Source organism: Rhineura floridana, chromosome 2 (assembly GCF_030035675.1).
Source record: "Rhineura floridana isolate rRhiFlo1 chromosome 2, rRhiFlo1.hap2, whole genome shotgun sequence".
Taxonomy (NCBI): Eukaryota; Metazoa; Chordata; class Lepidosauria; order Squamata; family Rhineuridae; genus Rhineura; species Rhineura floridana.
In genome coordinates, this window is record NC_084481.1 from 18,427,118 (window position 1) to 18,448,901 (window position 21,784).

Consider the following 21,784-nt stretch of genomic DNA (forward strand, 5'->3'; position numbering starts at 1 on the left):
AAATCTGAAGCAATAGTTTGTTCAGCCATAAAGCTGAATTTCATTTATTTTGTTATAATCTTTTTCCAGCCACCTCCAGTGCCTTCAGACATTTGATGAACCTTCTTTTGACACAGCACCTGAGATATTGTGAATGTCCCTGGGATTAACTCTTACTAAGTTTTACGCTAACTATCTCGATCTTACCTGGCATTGGTTAATGGCTGCATGATTACCATGGAATGGAGACTGTCTCTCTTTGTCCCGATGATGCCTGCTGCTGTGTTTACTTCTTTGCAGTTGCTGGCGCAGCTTGGCAATCTGAAACAACAAACAACTTAGGTTTCGCTGTACAATTTATAACAAAAATTCTGAATAATCATGTCACAATTCATATTAAGTATTCTTACTACCACAGTGAGCAATGTTTAGGAACAGTGCACGAGATTACTAATGTTAACAAGCATATTCTCCCTCCCCATCAGAGGCATGCCGGCCAGAAGATGAATAGGGATGCCTACTGAGTTGCATCTGCATCCCTTCGTTATAGCTTTGGTGAACCCAAGCTACTGGCAGGAATAGCCCTAGGGGATATGTTTAGAAGGGCTGTTATAGTTCTCTTGTTAATGCAGTGTAGGGGTGAGGAACCTTTTTCAGGGTGATGCCCAGATTCCCTTATGGGCAACCTTCCTACATGTCAGCAGTGACCTTGGCCAGAAGCAAAGGAGGGCAGGGGGGTGAGTTTCAAGGGCCACATAGAGAGGCTTGGAGAGCTGCAATTGGCCTCCAGGTCTGAGGTTCCTCACCTCATGTTATGAGAGAATATGGTTATCATTTTCATATACTATGAAAAAAATGTACAGGCATTTGCAATTATTGCATGTCTTGAGACAAGTATAGTTCAACATATTTCTCAACCTCTTTGAGTTGGTCTGTGCTACCCCAAGATGCTGAGCGCTTATGAGATCCTTTCTTCTTTTCCAAATATTCTTCAGCCCAAGCACTCTCAGTCTAAGAAAAAAGAAAAAAAATATTCTAAAAATTTAAAATCAGAAGCTGACTTGAAGCAAATTGGCTCAAATCATTTTTTAAATTGAAAAAATCAGTTATATCAAACATCCTTTGAAAATAACCTGGATTATAAAGAAATCTTAACAAATGGGTACATGTACTCATGATCTCTTTAAAGTCAGGACATGACCAGACTGAGTTATAGCCAGCTTTTAAAACAAAACAAAACAAAAACCAGTGCAAAAATAGCTGACAAATTAAATGAAGCATTACAAAAATGGCACAATAGATCATACACACTGTTTTTCTGAGTATCATACTTTGCAATAAAACTGTCACAGTTATTCACTTTCCATCACATGGAGAAACACTGCTCAATCTACAAACTACCAGCCATTGATCCTAGAAAGGTGTAGCTCTTGTGCAGAGAGTGCCAAACTGAAAACCTTAAATTCATCATTGCCTTAAGTAGAAAGAAATTCTATAATGCAAAGCATGTGGGGTGCATCTTCAGAGAGGCTTCAATTATGCTCCTAGCTAGTGTATAAATTAGTTATTTAAAGCATTTTTATCCCGGTTTTCATCCAAAAAACACTCCAGAGCAGCATACCAATGTCAAAGATAAGACCTGTCAAGCTTACAACCTAAAAGACAAAATGCAGAAGGAAAACGGATTGGGATGCAGAAGGAAAAAGTAAACTCAGGCACCACTAGACTAAAAGCTTGTAAGTCAGTTAGGTTTTTATTGTTTGTTATCTCTGGATACAAATTCTATAGGAAAGACAGGGAAAGGTGTACTGGAGGTGGTCTTGCTCTGAATGTCAAAGAAGACAGAGTCCAACAAGCTAGAAATCCCAAAAGGGGTAGACTCCTCCACAGAATCATTGTGGGTGGCGATACTGGACCCCAGAAGTAATTTAGTACTGGGGATGTTCTATCGTCCTCTTGATGAAAATGCTCAGGGTTATCTGGAGAAGGAGAATGAAATCAAGGAGACATCCAAAAGGAAATGTTGTAAAAGGTGACTTCAGTTACCCTCACATAGACTGGGTATGTGTGGGATACACTTATGACAATGAGGTAATATTTCTAGATACCCAACATGACTGTGCCCTTGGAACCACAGGGACAGCAACCCTGTACTTTAGTGGTGCCCAGGACCTGGTGCATGATGTTAAGTGTTGTTGAACAAACTGGGAACAGTGACCATAGTGCTATCAAATTCAATATATGCAAATAGACAATAGAAAACCCAGCACTGATGCATTTCACTTCAAAAGAGGGAATGGTAAAAAGGAAATTGAAAGGCAAAGTCAAGAGGATTAAACCTCTCCAAAATGCTTCGGAGTTGTTTAGACTGACAGTATCAGAAGTCTAGAATGTATACCACACATCAAGAAAGATTCCACGAAGACCAAGAGGATGTAAATGGAAGTCTTGTCCAAACGAGAACAAAAAGGAACACAAACATTGGTGAAAGAAATGCCAAGTGGACAATAAAGTATATATTTAAAAAAAAGAATTTGAGCAGCACACTGCTGAGAACATAAAGACCAAAAAAAAAAAAATCATTAGCAGCAGGAGACGTCAAAGGTGTGCTAAATGAGGATAAGAAGACTGAACAGAAGCTGAATGAATTATTTTGTATCTGTCTTTACACCAGAAGATTTAGAGCAGATCTCCGTGCCTGAATTAACTTTCATAGGAAGGAAGGCTGAGGAATTGAGGTAAATAATGAGGGCAAGAGATGAAGTTCTAGGGCCTTATTGAAAGAAACACAAAACCCTGACAAATCAGTGGGTCCAAACGGTTAAGAAGCAGAAAGTAGCAATAAATTGACAGTTCTCCCAATGGGGGAATGTAGAAAGTGTTGTTCCCCCAAGGATCAGTATTGGGACCTAGGCTTTTTTACTAGTTCATAAATGATTTAGTGTTAAGAGTGATCAGTGAGGTTGCTATGTCTGTCAATGATAAATTGTTCAAAATGGTCAAAACAAATGGACTGATATGAAATAATCAACAAATAAAAGGCATTAAATACGGCACAGAAAAGTTCAAAACAACATTTCACACAGATGATATAGCATTGAGTCTAATGCAATCTGAAACATCTATTGATGAAAATTTAAAAATATTAAAATTATATAGTGAAACCTCTGGATACAAAATTAATACAACTAAATAAGAATGCTTTGGAATTAACCTGACTGAGAACAGAGAAATGCCTAATATGGGTCTGCAATGGAAGAGTAAAACAAACTTGCAAATTATAAAAGACATAACTATAAAAGAATGATGGTACAAATGGAAAATAATCTTTAACAAATGGGAAAAATACAAGCTATCATGGATGGGGAAAACAGCTGCAATCTCCATGATTACCCTCCCAAAAATATCATTTACAACACTCCTACTTGGACATGGAAAATTTTAAAAACAGCTTCAGAAAAGGATAATGAAATTTATTGGTCAGATAAACCAAACAGAATGACTAATGAAAACTTAAATTAAAAGAGGAACAATGGCCGGCTGGGCATATCCAACATAAGGTATTATGAAGCTATAAACAGTCTTCGATTATGGATTGGTTTGGAGATAGCAACAACATATTACTAAAGGCTGAACAGGCATTAAACAAGAAACGACCATGGAATTACACGCATTTAAACCGAAGAAAAATCCATATGATACTACATTTCTTGTATCTACAAAAGCAGTATTAAACATTTGGAGTAATTACTCACAAAAATTAGCCCTAGGTTTATCTCCCTTAACCTCAGTCTTAATTAATGAGTTCACAAGAAGTTCAACAAACAATTTTTCAGCTTTGGAAATTTTACTTTAATTTTCCAAATGGTTCAAACAAGAATATATCACAAGCTGCGATGGTACTGAATCAAGTACATCTGCTGTTTTTTCTGGTTTTTTTCTATTAAGACACATAGTGCAACAATTAATGATAAAATAGGGAACACCATGTCTCAATACCCCATTTGAGAATCAAATAAACTGACAAAAAGCAATTACAAAAATATCACAGTCGAAAAGAGAACAATTGCAACCAACATACAAGAAAATAGGAGTGAGACTTGATGAAATTGAATTTAACCATGTCACAAGCAGAGTGTGACTGGCTCTTTAAAAATATTCCATCAACCTGAAAGAAACTTGAATTTTTTTAAAAAAATATCTATCTTTCAGTGGTATCTTGTCCCATACAGCCTCAGCAAAATATACCATCAAGTAATGTTTTGTCAGACATGTAAGAGGAATATATAAGAACATAGGAAGAGCCAGCAGGATCACGCCCATGGCCCACCTAATCCAACATCTCATGTTGCTGTTTCAGTTTATGTTTCTTACAAACATTTCCCAACATAAAACCAATGTCACCTCACAGTAATTGATTTTTCAGTTTCAGTGTTTCAAAATAAAATATACAGAACGAAATTACAATGTACCATTTGTAACTCAGTAATATGAGAGCACTGGTCAGAGGTCTGATTACTTTTGCAAGGCACTGTATATAATGGCATTATGACATTGGCAGTTTTGTTTTCAATACGTTTCCTAATGATCCCTACCATGGAATTTTCCACAGCTACCACACACTGGGTTGACATCTTCACTGAGCTATCAGCTATGATCCCAGGGTCTTGTTTCTGATCAGTCACTGCCAGTTCAGAACCCATAAGCATATATGTGAAATTAAGATGTTTTGTTCCAATATGCATAACTTTACACTGGCTTGAACGGAATTGTATTTGCTATTTTAACGCCCATTCACTCAGTCTGGAGAAGTCTTTTTGGAGCTCTTAGAATCATAGAATAGTAGAGTTGGAAGGGGACTATAAAGCCATCAAGTCCAACCCCCTGCTCAGTGCAGGAATCCAAATCAAATAATTCCTGACAGATGGCTGTCCAGCTGCCTCTTGAATGCCTCCAGTGTCAGAGAGCCCACTACCTCTCTAGGTAATGGTTCCATTGTTGTATGGCTCTAACAGTTAGGAAGTTTTTCCTGATGTCCAGTCGAAATCTGGCTTCCTGAAACTTGAGCCTATTATTCCGTGTACTGCACTCTGGGATGATTGAGAAGAGATCCCGGCCCTGCTGTTTGTGACAACCTTTCATGTACTTGAAGAGTGCTATCATATCTCCCCTCAGTCTTCCCTTCTCCAGGCTAAACATGCCCAGTTCTTTCAGTCTCTCCTCATAGGACTTGGATTCTGTTTGTTTATTTATTTATTTATTGAATTTATTAGTCGCCCATCTGGCTGGCTATCCAGACACTCTGGGCGACATACAACGTAAGCATACAATACGTAGGCATTAAAAATCTAAAAACAATGAAGATAAAATCTAACCCACCCCAAAAGCCTGCCTGAAGAGCCAGGTCTTCAAGGCCCAGCAGAAGCTCATCATAGAAGGGGCATGGCGGAGATCTTGGGAGGGAATTCCACAGGGTGGGGGCCACAATTGAAAAAGCCCTCTCTCTAGTCCTCACCACTTTGGCTGTTTTGACTGATGGGATGGAGAGAAGGTCTTTTGAGGCTGATCTTGTTGGGCGGCATAGCTGATGATGCTGGAGGCTCTCCTTTAGATAGACTGGGCTGAGACTGTATAGGGGTTTAAAGGTCAAAACCAACACCTTGAATTGGACCTGGTAAGCAACTGATAACCAATGCAACCCTTTTAGCACTGGAGTGATATGATCTCACCGGCGGCTGCCTTTAATCAGGTGCGCTGCCGTGTTCTGTACCAGTTCTAGTCCCGTTGCCCTCCTCTGAACCTGTTCCAGTTTGTCTGCATCCTTCTTGAAGTGCGGAGACCAGAACTGGACGCAGTATTCAAGATGAGGCCTAACCAGTGCTGAATAGAGGGGAACTAATACTTCACATGATTTGGAAACTACACTTCTATTCAGAGCTTGGAAAAGTTACTTTTTGGAACTACAACTCCCATCAGCCCCAGCCAGCATGGCCAGTGGATTGGACTGATGGGAGCTGTAGTTCAAAAAAGTAACTTTTCCAAGCTCTGCTTCTATTAATGCAGCCTAATATAGTGTTTGCCTTTTTTACAACCACATCACACTGTTGACTCATATTCAGCTTGTGATCAATGACAATTCCAAGATCCTTCTCACATGTCGTATTGTTGAGCCAAGTATCCCCCATCTTATAATTGTACATTTGGTTTCTTTTTCCTAAGTGTAGAACTTTGCATTTATCCCTGTTGAATTTCATTCTGTTGTTTTCAGCCCAATGCTCCAGCCTATCAAGGTCCCTTTGAATTTTGTTTCTGTCTTCCATGGTATTAGCTACGCCCTCCAATTTTGTATCATCTGCAAATTTGATAAGCATGCTCTGTACCTCTTCATCCAAGTTGTTAATAAAAATGTTGAAGAGCACTGGGCCCAGACCAAGCCCTGTGGTACCCCACTCGTTACTTCCGCCCAGTCTGAGAAGGAACCATTGATAAGCACTCTTTGAGTATGATTCTGGAGCCAGCTGTGGATCCACCTGATAGTTGTTCTATCCAGCCCACATTTAGCTCGCTTGTTAATCAGAATATCATGGGGCACTTTGTCAAAAGCTTTGCTGAAGTCGAGATATATTATGTCCACAGCATTCCCACAGTCTAAAAGGGAGATTACCCAATCAAAAAATGAGATAGGATTAGTTTGACAGGATTTGTTCTTCATAAATCCGTGTTGGCTTCTAATAATCACTGCACTGTTTTCAAGGTGCTTACGGATTGACTGCTTTATAATCTGCTCCAGAGTTTTTCCAGGGATTGATGTTAGGCTGACCGGTTCCTCCTTTTTGCTCTTTTTGAAGATAGGGACAACATTAGCTCTCCTCCAGTCATCCAGCACTTCACCAGTCCTCCATGATTTCGCAAAGACATTGGTTCTGAGAGTTCTTCAACCAGTTCCTTCAATACTCTAGGATGCAGTTTATCGGGCCGTGCCAATTTGAACTCATTCAAAGTGATTAGGTATTCCTTGACCGTTTGTCAAGCTCAAGCTCCAATCCTGCCCCTTCCACTTCATGTTTCCCGGGAGGGTCATAGACCCTTTTTTTGGGAGAAGACTGAGCCAAAGTAGGAACTGAGCACTTCTGCCTTTTCTTTGTCATCTGTTATCATTTTGACATCCTCATTGAGTAGCTGTGCCACCATTTCTTTTCTCTGTCTTTTACTATGGATGTACCTGAAGAAAGCTTTTTTGTTGCTTTTAGCATCCCTCACTAACCTCAACTCATTTTCAGCTTTAGCCTTCCTGACACCATCCCTGCAATTCCGTGATACCTGCCTGTACTCTTTCTTTGTGGCCTGGCCTTTTTTCCACTTTCTGTATGTGTCTTTTTTTGTTTTCAGGTCATCTCTAAGCTTTTTGTGAAGCCACATTGGCTTCTTCTGCTGTTTCCCCCCTTTTTTCCTTGTTGGAATTGCTTGCCATTGCGCTTTTAGAATTTCCTTTTTTAGAAACTCCTACCCATCTTGGACTCCTTTTCTCATTAGGGTTGCTTGCCATGGAACCGTACTTACAATTGTTCTGAGTTTATTGAAATCAGCTTTCCTGAAGTCTAGAGTGTGTGTATGGCTACTCTCAGCTTTTGCTGCTGTTAAAATCAAGAATTCAAGTATGGTGTGGTCACTTTCCCCCAGAGTTCCCATAACTGCCACTTCATCCACCAAATCATCTCTACGGGTTAGAATCAAGTCCAGGATAGCTGATCCTCTGGTTGCTTCCTCCACTTTCTGTAGGAGAAAGTTATCTCCAACACAAGTCAGAAATTTCTTGGAGGGGCCGTGTTTGGCAGAATTTGTCTCCCAACTAATATCAGGATAATTGAAGTCCCTCATTACTACTACATCATGACTCCTTGAAACATTGGCAATTTGCTTTTCAAAACTTACATTCTCGTCTTCTCCTTGATTGGGTGGTCGGTAGTAGACTCCAAGCACTACATTCCTTTTATTACTTGCCCCATTAATTTTAATCCAGATACTCTCGGTGGAGCTACCAAGCTCATCTTCCTGAATTTCTGTGCAGGGATATATATTTTTAATATATAGCGTGACTCTACCTCCCTTTTTATTCCTTCTGTTCTTTTTGAACAAGTTATATCCTTCAATTGCTGTATTCCAGTCATGGTAGTCATCCCACCAAGTTTCAGTTATACCTATCAAGTAGTAATTGCCCTCCTGTATTAAGAGTTCAAGTTCGTCCTGCTCGTTTCCCATGCTCTGCACATTAGTATACAGACATCAAAGACCATGTTATTTATGGCTTGGCTTCCTTACTAGTTTTTTCTGAGGACTGTTACTGGGCCCTATTAGAGCCAACCTCTCTGTTCCCATTACTGTGCACAAGCCTTCATCAGTCGTTACCACCAAGTTTACGTCTCCCTCCCTCTTAGGATTCAGTTTAAAGCCCTCCTGATGAACTTCTCCATGCTGTGGCCAAACACATTCTTCCCAGTCCTTGTGAGATGCAACCCAACACTTGCCAGCAGTCCATCTTCCAGGAAGCATAGCCCGTGGTCCCAGAATCCAAATCCCTCACATCGGCACCACCTTCGTAGCCATTCATTCACACGGAGTATTTTCCTTTCCCTTTCTACTCCTCTTCTAAGTACTGGAAGGATGGATGAAAAAACTATCTGGGCCCCAAAGTCCTTGAGTTTCCTTCCCAGAGCTTCATAGTCTGATGTGATTTCTTCACAGCTCCGTTTGGCAGTATCATTTGTTCCCACATGGATGAGGAGAAAGGGATACCTGTCAGTGGGCTTGATGAGTGATGGCAACCCTTCCATCACATCTCTAATCCATCCTCCTGATATACAGCATATCTGGAGAGTCCACGGATCTTCTCGGCATACTTGGGTTTCGTTCCCTTGCAGTAGGGAGTCTCCCACTACTAGTACTCTTCTCTTGTTGTGGGGCGTGGTTTCATTGCCTCTGCTTGATTGAGCTTCAGCCTCTCACTCATTGTCACACGGGGTCTCCTGTAATTCTTCCACCACAGGCTGCCCTCCAGTCTCATCCTCGAGTGGTTGAAAGAGGTTCCATAGTTCCACTGGTGAAAGGTGTCTTCTAGCTCTTCTGCTCCTAACTGTCACCCTTTCCCACGAAGTTTCCTCCACTTCGTTGCTCCTCTCCAAAGCAGTCTCCTCTTCTGCTACTTCATGCTGTTGCTCTTCCACCTCCACTTCTCTTTGCTGCTGTTGTTCCAGCGTTCTGTCTAAGAACTCCTCATCTTCTCTTATAGTCCTCAGTGTGGCCACCTGCCATTCCAGGCCTCTCACTTTTTCTTCCAACAATGCCACGAGCTTGCACTTGTTGCACGTGTATGCCATGTTGTTCTCAGGCAAGAAAACAAACATGGCACACACCTTGTAGGTCACAACCATTGGAGCATCCTTCCCATTCATTCTCTCTTCTACCTTTTGTTTCTTTCTAACTACTTGTTTTGGCATGGCCTGTGCTTTGTCCTGTCCTACTTCAGGGTAAACACTGCACAAAGGGAATTAGTAATTTTTTTCTTTTCTTTTCTTTTTCCTAGGAACCTCCCCCTTGACCTCCCCTGTCGAACTCCTTTGTTAAACTCCTGATTGCTCTGCCTGTTCACTCGCTCTGTTCGCTCCCTCTCTGAAAGCTGGCTTGCTTATATCTCCTCACCTGTAGACCAACTGAGACAGCTCCCTCTGCTCTGCTCTGTTAGGAGTCAGGAAACAGAATGAAAGTCCCAGCACACACAGCTGCTGCTTGTTGCCCTCAGCAGTTCTCAGGCCACGCCCTTAAGCCAATAGCTATCAGGCCACGCCCCTTCCAATCAAGCTGCTATGGAGCTCTTCAGAGCACACGGCTAAGAGCACACGGCTTTAGAGCCCTCTTGGCCTTTTTCCTTTCCTCGCTACAGCTCCTTTGTCAAATTCCTGTTTGCTCTGCCTGTTCGCTTGCTCTCTGAAAGCTGGCTTGCTTATATCTCCTCACCTGTAGACCAACTGAGACAGCTCCCTCTGCTCTGCTCTTTTAGGACTCACAATCCCTTTTTGTTTTAACCTTGAACAATTTAGTATCATCAGCAAATCTGGCCACCTCACTGATCACCCCTAACTCTAGATCATTTATGAACAATTTAAAAGGCACAGGTCCCAATAACAATCCTTGGGGGACTCCACTTTCTACATCCCTCCATTGGGAAAAACAATTTAATGTAAGCAATATAAAGTGATGCATATTGGGGCCAAAACTCTAGATTATCTATTCCCAGGTAAATTGTATAAAGGGCATAATTTTTTTTGAACTGGTCTGATCTACATAAACAGACACAATCATGTACTAGCCTGTTAATTAATTTACTGGTCAGATATTCTGTGGGCATAGTCTGAAATCTAAGCTAAGTAAATGCAAGTCTAACAGGATTTTTTTTTAAAAAATCCCACAGATAAGCAGACCTTTCATAGTCAGATTTAATTTTAACATATAAAACTGAGACCTTAGAATAAAATTCTGACTTCATTTTGGCATCTTCAGCAAGATGTACATCATGGATCTTACGTTAAAAGTGCCCTGAAATGACATTACCCCCAAAAATGAGAAGTTCTTTATTTTCTACAATCTTAATTATAGAGTAAATAGTTTTAAGATGGCCTCCCAATAGCATTTAATATATAAAAAAGTAGACAAGCAGTGTTTGCACTGTTGAGTAAGCAAAAGTGAGTTAGTATACACTTTTAGTGGGAAAAAAGGAAAACAAACAAGATGGAAGATGGAATCAATACAACACAATAAAAATTCACCTGCAAGAGCCATTAACCTTCTTAGCCTGCAATCCTGTGCATTTTTACCTAAGAGTAAGCCTTACTCAACCCAACAAGTCTTACATCTGAGTAAACATGAATAGGATTACCTTATTATGTTTGTTAATTTGTACTAATTATATCTTGAACTGTCAAGTCTCTATTACACATTCCCGCCCTTGGCTCCTTCTGGGAGGAAGGGTGGAATAGAAACTTATTCATGATATACATGGTGACAGGTCTCCAAGACTTTAACATTTTGATTTTTGAAACAGACATTTGTAAAATTTAACAAATATTATGCACAGGATAAAATGCTTTTTATATACTTAAACATTTGAAAAGTAGAAAACTTCCCTGCTGAACTTCTGTGAACCCACCACAGCAGCCAGGAGTGGTGGTGTGGCACTGCCTTCATCCCTCCCTAGCAGGTGCTTTTTTCTAGTATATATAAGCTCTTTACCTGTGTGGCTTTGTCCCTCATGCACGGTGCAGCTTGACCATGATTATCACGAGGCCACTGTCCTGCAAGATATGGAGCAGCAAGTATGTCTAGCGAAGGGGTACATCGAGCAATACTGGAAGGGCTTGATGATGGTGGCCGTGGTTTATCAACTAAAAAACAGATTGCATGTTTCCATGAGTAGAAATAGAGCATACTGTTACACACAGATCTTCATTTTGCGTATCATGCATCTGGACTATACAACTTACTTTGTAGACCTCTTAATTATGGAGCTTCTATTTATAGCTTGTTTGGTTACCTTTGACTAAACATAGCACTCAACTGCCAAACAATGAGTATTTAAAATTGAGGCCTGGAAGACAGACTCACCAACATCCAATTACATGTGCCCACTTGCACACGGAATTCCCCCCAAATCTGCTCTGGAGGGATTACAACACTCTGGAGCAAAATTTGGGGGTGCATGAGGCTGCAGGGGAGGGTAATGAGAGGAAAGAAGCCCTGTTGCAGAAGCAGATGCCCACTTCCACACTGGAACTCACCCAGTTTTTAAAAAAAACAAATTCATGTTAGCACAGTTGCTTTCACAAACAGCTTTGTAGTTCAGTATTAGGTTACATGCAATAAGTGGTGGTTCTCCACTTCATCAGACTTACCCTCCAGCTTATAAGCTAAAAATACATTTTACTTAAACTCATTTTCATTCATTATGTCTCAGAAAGTTGAATGTTATGGTACATATGTTCAGTTAAGGTTACGTTCAACAAAGCAATTTCTACCTAAAATGGTTTTAGTAGTCATTTCTCACTGTATGTGATCTTAAACTCACTGCATGTGTCATTGTAAGCTGTTTTGGGTTGCTTTTGCGAGAAGAGTGATTAAACAGCAGCAACAACAACTAAAAAGGTACCAAATAGTCTTAGGACTTAGGGACACAAATAGAGGCAGTGATGTGGTCTAAAATATTGTCTTCAACTACACTTGTATCTTCTTCAAACATTATCAGAAAAATCTCTTTCAAGGTAATAGCAAAATGGCACCTTACTCCACCCACTTATACAATATAAACAAAGTTCTCATTATTATGGAAATGGGGAGTTAGCGGAATATGCTACCATATTTGGTGGTTATGTCTCAAAGTCAGGAGATACTGCTCACAAATATGGCAATGTATTAAGTCAATTGTGGTCTACATCATCCCATTAGACCCTAATACAGCCTTCCTAGGCTATTTAGATGCAGAGACCGTACCAAAAATTAGAAAGACTGTAATATTATTATTAAGAGCTGCTAAATTTAAATGTCAGATACATGGAAAGGCAATAATCTGTCCACTCCTACAGGTTAGCTTGATAAAACTTGGAAACTTCCAGTTATGGACAAGATTTCCATTCAAATTAAAGGAGCATGTAACCCACTGTTTGTGGACCATTTTTTAGAAATGGCCTCCATTTATTACATATTATATATAATTCAGCAAAACCACTGCATCCAAATTCATGAAATGATGGTTACTGCCCATTCTGTACCTTTTTTAATCCTTCAAGATAAACTAAAACGTGTATGACCAATACAAATCAGTGTGTGGTAACAAAAAGCAGTATGATACTTCCATAATTTAGACAAAACTATTCACAAAAGAAAGTATTAGTGGGCTATGAAAGCTATTCATGGGGGCATACTGGAAAGATGCATGTATCCAAAGGAAATAAAGCCATTTCAGCTGCCCAATATACCCCCAAAGTGGAGACAGATTTAGACCAGTTCAGGACCTAGTATAATCTACTTTGTATTTCCCTCCCAAAATAGCGTTCGTAAAAACTCCACCAAAATAGAAGAGTGCAAGAGAATTCCTCCAACCTTACTTCTACCTGCCTTCATTCCCATGCACCTCACTTTTTAGGTTTGCAGCATAAATAAATAGTTTTGAATGCTTTTCTTAAATGTTTTTAATTAAAATACTAGAAAGGTAAATTATAAGTTATGTTCTACATTGGTCTGGGAATGGTTATTTTGAAACCCATTGCTAACTATTTAACTTTAGGAGAACTAAAATGAGGGAGGCTTTTTAATAAACCCTTTTGCCCTGACAAATTAGTTTTCCTATTAAGGAAAGTAATGCTTCTTGCACTCTCTAGCAAGATATTGCAAGGATGGGAAAAGTTTATATATAGCTATGGTTCAATTGCTAAACAGATTGGAAAAATGGATGCCAGCTCTATACAGTAGTGCCCCGCTTCTTGGCACCCCGCTAATATGGCACCAGCGGGGTGATCAGCTGGAGAGGGGACTGGAGCTCCCCGCACTCCAACTGATTGCGCCAGAGGAGGGGAAGATCAGCTGTAGCGTGCTACAGCTGATCTTCTCTTCTGGTGCGATCAGACTCCCGTGCTCAAGCTGATCACACCCGAGGAGGGGAAGATCTAATCTTCTCCTCCTCTGGTGCGATCAGCAGGTTAGGTTCCATACCCCTGTACTACAGCTGATTCGCTTTCCGGTGGTTTTCGCTTTCTGGCGGAGGTCTGGAACCTAACCTGCCGTATGAGTGGGGCCCTACTGTATGACTAGCCAGATACAAACAGACAAAAAAGCAGCACATGGATTAAGCCAAACAACACCATTAATTTTGTGTCCCATTTGTAACAGCTCTCTTGTATTTACTGGACAATCCTTTGATTTGTAGCAGGTTATAACAGGTCTTTATTAAGTAACCCAACTGTGTTTAAAGGTGTTTTACATCTAAGTAGTTTTACCATCACACATCAATTTAGAAGAAATGTATATGCTAATCAATATGTGGCACAACTCAAACAAGCAGCATAAAATAATGTAATGCATTTTCCAGGCAGCATACTGTTACTACTGTCTGAATTACATTTTCATCAAGGCTATTCTTAATTGCTATTTTGTCAAGACTATCACAGAGTTAAGGAACCCATGGGCTAGAACTCTTGATATGTGGCTTTATTTTTCTCTAAACTCACAGGATGCCATTTGGGGGCAAGGGAACTGTAGAACTAAAACTGTTAAATAAAACCTTTTATTGCTTGTTTGCATTCATGTCATGCCACTGTTAAATTATGCAGATAAATATAAATGATTAAAAATCAGATTTTATTTTAATTCAAAATGAATTTTTAAATTTGTTTCAGCTATAATATATATTCTTTTAAGAATAATCCAGTTTAAACATAAATTGGAACGTTATTCAGTAGGATGTGCTTCTCAGTAAGGTTATGTTTATTCAGTTTATACATCCCTTCCCATTAAAAAAGCCCTGAAGCAATTTACAGCCAAAGGAAAACTTGCAATAATAAAATCACATAAACATTACTAAGAACAGTATCACTGATACTGCCCAAATGCCCAGGAAAACAAAATCATATTTGCCAGCTGATGAAACAGTGAAAAGGGTGGTGCCAGGCAGGCCTCCTGGGAAGAGCATTCCACCATGGGGGGGGGAGCTACTACAGAGAAGTCCTGTTCTCTTGAGGTGACACACAGAGAAGGGCCTCAAACAACGATCTCAGGATCCAGGAATGTTCATATGGAGAAAGGTACCTTTAGGTATAGTGATCCCAATCCATGTAAGACTTTAAAGATCAAAACCAGCACTTTGAAAACCATCAATAAGGATGCACAGGCTTGAAGCCTTAGCCTTCACACAAATTATTTTGCTAAGCATGCTTGGATGTGGTCATGCTCATCTATAAGAAAACATAATTCAAATCTATAGTATTAAAAACATGTGGGCTGCATGAACAAAACTGAATTTGCTTTTAGGTTACACAAAGATTCTTATTTAGCTGCTGCAAATCATACATTTTACTCTAATAGTTAAAATATTGGTAAGAATGCACACTTTTCCAGGAAACATTTCAAAATGGAAAACTTTATTTAAATCAATGTTTTATATTGGCAATTTAAAATTGCTTCCATTTAAAATTATTCCAACCAGCTGCTAAAACTGCCAATCTTTAACCCATCTCACGTGAGTATACAGAAATGTTACTGGAATTTACAGAACTGCCCAACAGCTATTTTTCAAGTCAGATGCACAGCTGTATCAATCTTGGACTAAACAGCAAGCTTCTTCTTGTGCTAACACAGATGGATTATCTAGCAGTTCTAGATTAAATCACTATCTGCCTTCTAGCCAGTTACCTCCTTAAATTTAACATGTATTTTCAACTTAGATATTTGGAGATAAATATTAAATTAATGAAGTGTAAGTTAATACTTGTAAAAAAAAGTAGCAGAATTGCACTTCTAATTCCCTGTTGCACAATGAAACCAAATTAGCTTCAGACACAGAGTAGCTCAAATTAATTTTAGAAAACAAAATGGGCTATTTTAAGTATGATACAGTAAGATTACAACTTGCTCCAGTATCAGACATATTTAACATGCTCTTTCTTATATGAAGAATGCATCATGGGTAAAGTATCTCCTTGTGATACTGAACATTGTAATTACAGCACAACAGATTGTGTACTATATTACTTGGATCATGGGGTAAAGAACTGGCAAGCCATCACAAGGCACTAGAATTTTTTTTATTTAACAAAATGTATATACCACTTTATTATAGAAAACCTCCAAGCAATTTACAAAAAACATTTTATCAATAAAACCATCAAAAACAATTAAATTTTTTTAGAACAATTAAACAGTAACTAACTAAAAAGATTAAAACACGTGTCTGGATAGGTTTGCCTAAACAAAAAAGTTATAAGCAGGTGCCAAAAGGAATAAAGTGAAAGTGGCTGCCTGATATCAATAGGCAGGGAGTGCCAAAGAACAGGTGCTGCTACACTAAAAGAACGATTTCTTGCAAGTGTGGAACGAGTATTATGTGGCACCTGTAACAGTGCCTGTTCCACAGAGTTAAGTGCTTGGGTGGGTACATATGGGGTTACCATTGCCTGAACTACTATGGCCAAGCTCTCCAGGTCCGGGAATGGTCATAGTTGTCTTACCAAATGCAACTGATAAAAGGCACTTCTAGCCACTGAGACTAGCTGGGCTCCAGTGACAGAGCTGGATCCAAAAGCCAGACAGACAGCATACCTGCTTCTTCAGAGAGAGTCTAACTCCATCCAGGGCAGGCAATTGACCAATTTCTTGGACTCTGGAACCACTCACTCAGAGTGCCTCTCTCTTGCCAGGATTCAAGCTCAGCTTATTTTCCTTCATCCATCCCACAATTGTGTCCAGGTACTGGCCCAGGGCCCGCACACCCTCTCTTGATTCTGATGTTATGGAGAAGTAGAGCTGAGCATCAACATACTGATGACACCTTGCCCAAAAACTCCTAATGACTATTCCTAGTGGCTTCATATAGATATTAAATGGGGATAAGATTGTACCCTGCTGCATCCCACAGCACAACTGCCAGGGGGCCAAAACACTCAATCACCCAACGCTGCTCTCTGGACTCAGTTATGTAGGTAGGACTGACCATCGTAACACAATTCCCCCAATTCCCATTCCACAGAGCTGGTCCAAGAGGATATTTAGCCAATGGTATCGAACACCACAGAGATCAAGAAGCAGGAACAAGATTGCATTCCCCCTGTCCTGCTCTCTGTAAAGATCATCCACAAACAAGACTGACTCAGTCCCAAGGCCTGGGACCCAGATTGGAACAGATCTAAATAATGTGTGTCATCAAACAATGCTTGCAGCTGCCCCACCACTACAATCTCCACCATCTTCCCCAAGAAGTGGGTATTTGCGACTGGTCCATGGTTATTCCAATCCAAGAGGTCCAGGGCCAGTTTCTTTTGAAGTGGCCTCAGCATCGCCTCTTCTTCTTTCAAGGCTGCAGGGACCATCCCCTCATGCATGAAGTGTTAACTACACTCTGGACCCAACCAGTCAAACCCCCTCTTCTAGATTTAATAAGCTTGGAGGGACAGGGGTCAAGAGGGCATGTAGTTAGACATGTAGCTGCCAGTACCTTGTCCACATCAGCCAACTGCATAAGCTGAAACCAATCCTACAACACATAATTGACTCTAGCACTAGGTGCTTCACCAAACTGCAACAGCAGCTGAATCAAAGTCACCTATGGACCATTACTGGAGAATGCAATGCAAGCTGTCAAATAAATCGTCTTTGCAACCTCACTGCCACATGGCAGGCACAATTGCATGCACTGACCAGTGTTCAATTGGCTTAGGAGCAAGATTTGTGCCACTTGCACTCTAGTCTTCATCTGGCTTGCTTCACAGCCCAAAGTTCCCCAGAATACCAAGGAACCACCTGGGCTCCACAACACCGGAGAGGACACTTGAGAGCGATCATGTCAACCACCCGTCCCATCTTGCCATTCCATAGTGAGACCAGGGCTTCGACAGGATCATCAGCTCTCTCCAGTGGAAAATCCCCCAGAGCATTCAGGAATATGCCAGCTTCCATTGGTCTCTGAGAGCAGGCCATCCAAACAGTCCACCACCTTTACAGGGGGGGAATTGCCATTACCAGTCCAAATTTCACTAGGTAATAGTCTGACTGTACACCCGCTACCTTCAGTCCATCTGTCATATACTTGAGGCAAAACTGTATCAAGGGTATGCCCCACCCGATGTGTTGGACATGTGAGACAGCCTGATGGTTGTCATGGAGGCTATGAAGTCCCATGTTGATCCAACAGCAGCCTCAATGTGGATGTTGAAGTCATGATAACTATTGTCCTGGGGTTCTCCAACACAATGCCAGAGACCACTTCAACCAATTTGGTCAGGGATGCTGTTGGGCAACAGGGTGGTTGGTAGACCAGCAGCACCCCTAGTTTGTCTCTCTCACCCAACACCAGGTGCGGACCCTCTAAGCCTGTTGCAAGATTAAGAAGTTTCCTGGTGAAGAAGATGGTGGTTCTATGGACAATAGCAATCCCCCCTTGCAATTCCCTAGTTTAGCCTGGTGCTGTACTAAGTACCCAAATGGGCACAACTGAGTTAGGTCAGGCTCACCCCACTAACCCATCCAAGTTTCTGTGATACATGCCAAGTCATTCTCTTCATCCACAATCCAAGCCACAGATGAGTATGGTCTTATTGTGGACTAATCTGGCATTCATTAACAGCACTGCCAGACCAGAGGACGCAGAGGAGAACCTACCAGTGAGGAGAGGGTTGAGGTGGGGACCAAATAGTTAGGTCTCTGCCCCCAAAGGTGGTCAGCCCCTCCACTCCAACTATACCTTCCCCTGCCCACCACCACTGAAATTTGGGCAGGATCTTTGCAACTGCCTCCTACCTGCCCACCTAGCACCATCAACTAACATAATATACAGTTGGGAAATTAGGGCTATGGATAACGAACTAAGGCCCAGTAGTAGGCACACTCCACTCTTTCAGGCAGGGATGGATGAATAGTTTATTATATGCAGGGGGTAGACAGTGAAAAACAAGAAACACACAAAATATAGTGTGCATAGTCATATAACACAACTCTGACAAGAAACAGAACTTGCTACACCATACTAGATAACGTAATGTATGTCATATGACCTATGCTCTCTTATTTGCAGATAAATGCATATATTTGTTAGGTTGATGTTAAAATATAAACATACTATGGTTAACTCTACAAGATTTGCATATACTTAGCCCCCCTTAACACTAGAGCCAAATTTAAAGCTACATTCCTACTATTTTATTTTTTCTGAATCCATCCAATATATTTTCTCATCTAGCTCCCTGGGCTATTTCAGAGTATTTCATTAAAATACTGTCTACACTTCAACAAATCATGTAATATTTTCATTGTCATTTCTCCTCCTGCAATGCTACTCAATCCCCTTCTTTTCCCACAACTGCTAGCTTTGTGCAATGTGACCTACATAAAAAGAGGTGTACTTGCTTCAAACAGCAGTTAGAACAGCTGGGCTGATGAGCAATAGTAGTATTTCAACAATGCTTCAATTTTATTAGACACTATATTCAATGGCTGCAAAATTATTCAGCTTTCCCACTACCTGGAGTTCTCTTCTTGTAGGATACTAGTTATTGATCTTCTACCTAGTTAATCAGATGTTTATTATGACCAACCAACCAGTAAGATGCAATGCAAACTTGTTGTTGTTATGTGCCTTCAAGTCAATTACGACTTATGATGACCCTATGAATCAGCGACCTCCAAGAGCATCTGTCATAAACCACCCTGTTCAGATCTTGTAACTTCAGGTCTGTGGCTTCCTTTATGGAATCAATCCATCACTTGTTTGGCCTTCCTCTTTTTCTACTCCCTTGTTTTTCCCAGCATTATTGTCTTTTCTAGTGAATCATGTCTTCTCATGATGTGTCCAAAGTAGGATAACCTTAGTTTCATTATTTTAGCTTCTAATGACAGTTCTGGTTTAATTTGTCTTTTTCACAGTCCATGGTATGCGCAAAGCTCTCCTCCAACACCACATTTCAAATGAGTTGATTTTTCTGCTTTTTTCACTGTCCAACTTTCACATCCATACATAGAGATCGGAAATACCATGGTCTGAATAATCCTGACTTTTGTGTTCAGTGACACATCTTTGCATTTGGGGACCTTTCCTAGTTCTCTCATAGCTGCCCTCCCCAGTCCTAGCCTTCTTGATTTCTTGACTTTTGTCTCCATTTTGGTTAATGACTGTGCTGAGGCATTGATAATCCTTGACAAATTCAATGTCCTCATTGTCAGCTTTAAAGTTACATAAATCTTCTGTTGTCATTACTTTAGTCTTTTTGACGTTCAGCTATAGTCCTGCTTTTGTGCTTTCCTCTAACTTTCATCAGTATTCGCTTTAAATCATTACTGGTTTCTGCTAGTAGTATGGTATCGTCTGCATATCTTAAATTATTGTTATTTCTTCCTCCAATTTTCACACCTCCGTCATCTTGGTCCAATCCCGCTTTCCGTATATGTTCTGCATATAGATTAAATAAATAGGGTGATAAAATACACCTGTCTCACACTCTTTCCCATGGGGAACCAATTAGTTTCTCCATATTCTGTCCGTACAGTATAGCCAGAGTATAGGTTGCGCATCAGGACAATCAGATGCTGTGGTACCCCCATTTCTTTTAAAGCATTCCATAGTTTTTCATGATCTACACAGTCAAAGGCTTTGCTGTAATCTATAAAGCATAGGGTGATTTTCTTCTGAAATTCCTTGGTCCATTCCATTATCCAACATATGTTTGCGATATGATCTCTGGTGCCTCTTCCCTTTCTAAATCCAGCATGGACGTCTGGCGTTTCTTGCTCCATATATGGTAAGAGCCCTTGTTGTGAAATCTTTAGCATTACTTTACTTGCATGGGATATTAAGGCAATAGTTTGATAATTACTGCATTCCCTGGGATACCTTTTCTTTGGAATTGGGATGTATATTGAACGCTTCCAGTCTGTGGGCCATTGTTTAGTTTTCCTTATTTGTTGACAAATTTTTGTCAAAATTTGGACAGATTCAGTCTCAGTAGCTTGTAGCAACTCTACTGGTATGCCATCTGTTCCTGGTGATTTGTTTCTTCCAAGTATTTTAAGAGCAGCTTTCACCACACATTCTAAAATTTCTGATTCTCCATCATACGGTTCCTCCATGAATGAATCTATCATCCTTGCATCTCTTTTATAGACTTCTTCAGTGTATTGCTTCCATCTTCCTTTTATTTCATTTCGGTCAGTCAGTGTGTTCCCCTGTTGATTATTCAATTATTCAATGATTATTCAATTGATTATTCAACAAGCCTTTTAAGTTGAGAGCTATCTCAGTCTCTGTCTGTGTCAGAATTGCTTAATATGTTTTTTAATAATGTTTTTAACCCTTTTTTAAAAAAGTTTTTAAAATGTTTTTAACGCTGTTTTGCCTTAATGTATTTTAAGATTTGTTTTTATGATGTCTTAAAGTGTTTTTAGTGCCTTGTTTGCCGCCCTGGGGTGCTGCTGGGAGGAAGGGCGGGATACTAATTAATTAATTAATTAATTAAATTCAACGTCCCTGCTCTTGGTTTAAATTTCCCCTTAATTTCTCTAATCCTTTGGAATAGGGCTCTTGTTCTTCCCTTTTTGTTGTTCTTCTATTTCTATACAACAACTATTGTAATAGTTCACTGTCCCTACGTACTAGTCACTGTATTGTTGCATTTAGGGTTCTGACCGTGTTTCTATCTCCTCTTGCTTTTGCTTTCCTTCTCTCTTTAACCATTTTAAGAGTTTCTTCAGTCATCCATTGAGGTCTTTCTCTCTTTTTAATGAGAGGTATTGCCTTTTTGCATTCTTCCCTGATAATGTCTCTGGCTTCACTCCTTAGTTCTTCTGGTTGTCTGTCAAGTAAGTTTAAAACGTCAAACCTGTTCCTGATTTGATCTTTATATTCTTCTGGGATGTTACTTAAATTGTATTTTGGCATTATGATTGCTTTGTTGTTCTTCGTTAGCTTTACTTTGATTTTCGATATGACCAGTTCATGATCTGTACCACAGTTTGCTCCTGGTCTTGTTTTCGCTGAAAGTATGGAATTTGATTCCTATATTGA

General features: G+C 40.1%; 1 protein-coding gene across 3 annotated transcripts in view; it reads right to left on the reverse strand.

The window, feature by feature from the left end:
* Nucleotides 1–21,784, reverse strand: part of FAM117B (family with sequence similarity 117 member B) — an 86,388-nt gene that overhangs the window by 49,578 nt on the left and 15,026 nt on the right. For 2 of the 3 annotated variants that reach the window (XM_061607963.1, XM_061607962.1), the window contains exons 2-4: nucleotides 11,263–11,414; nucleotides 898–990; nucleotides 187–300 (exon numbers count right to left, since the gene is read on the reverse strand). In XM_061607963.1, the coding sequence (XP_061463947.1) occupies nucleotides 187–300; nucleotides 898–990; nucleotides 11,263–11,414 (359 nt within the window). The remainder of the gene's footprint in view (nucleotides 1–186; nucleotides 301–897; nucleotides 991–11,262; nucleotides 11,415–21,784) is intronic. The other variant, XM_061607964.1, reaches the window with a different exon arrangement.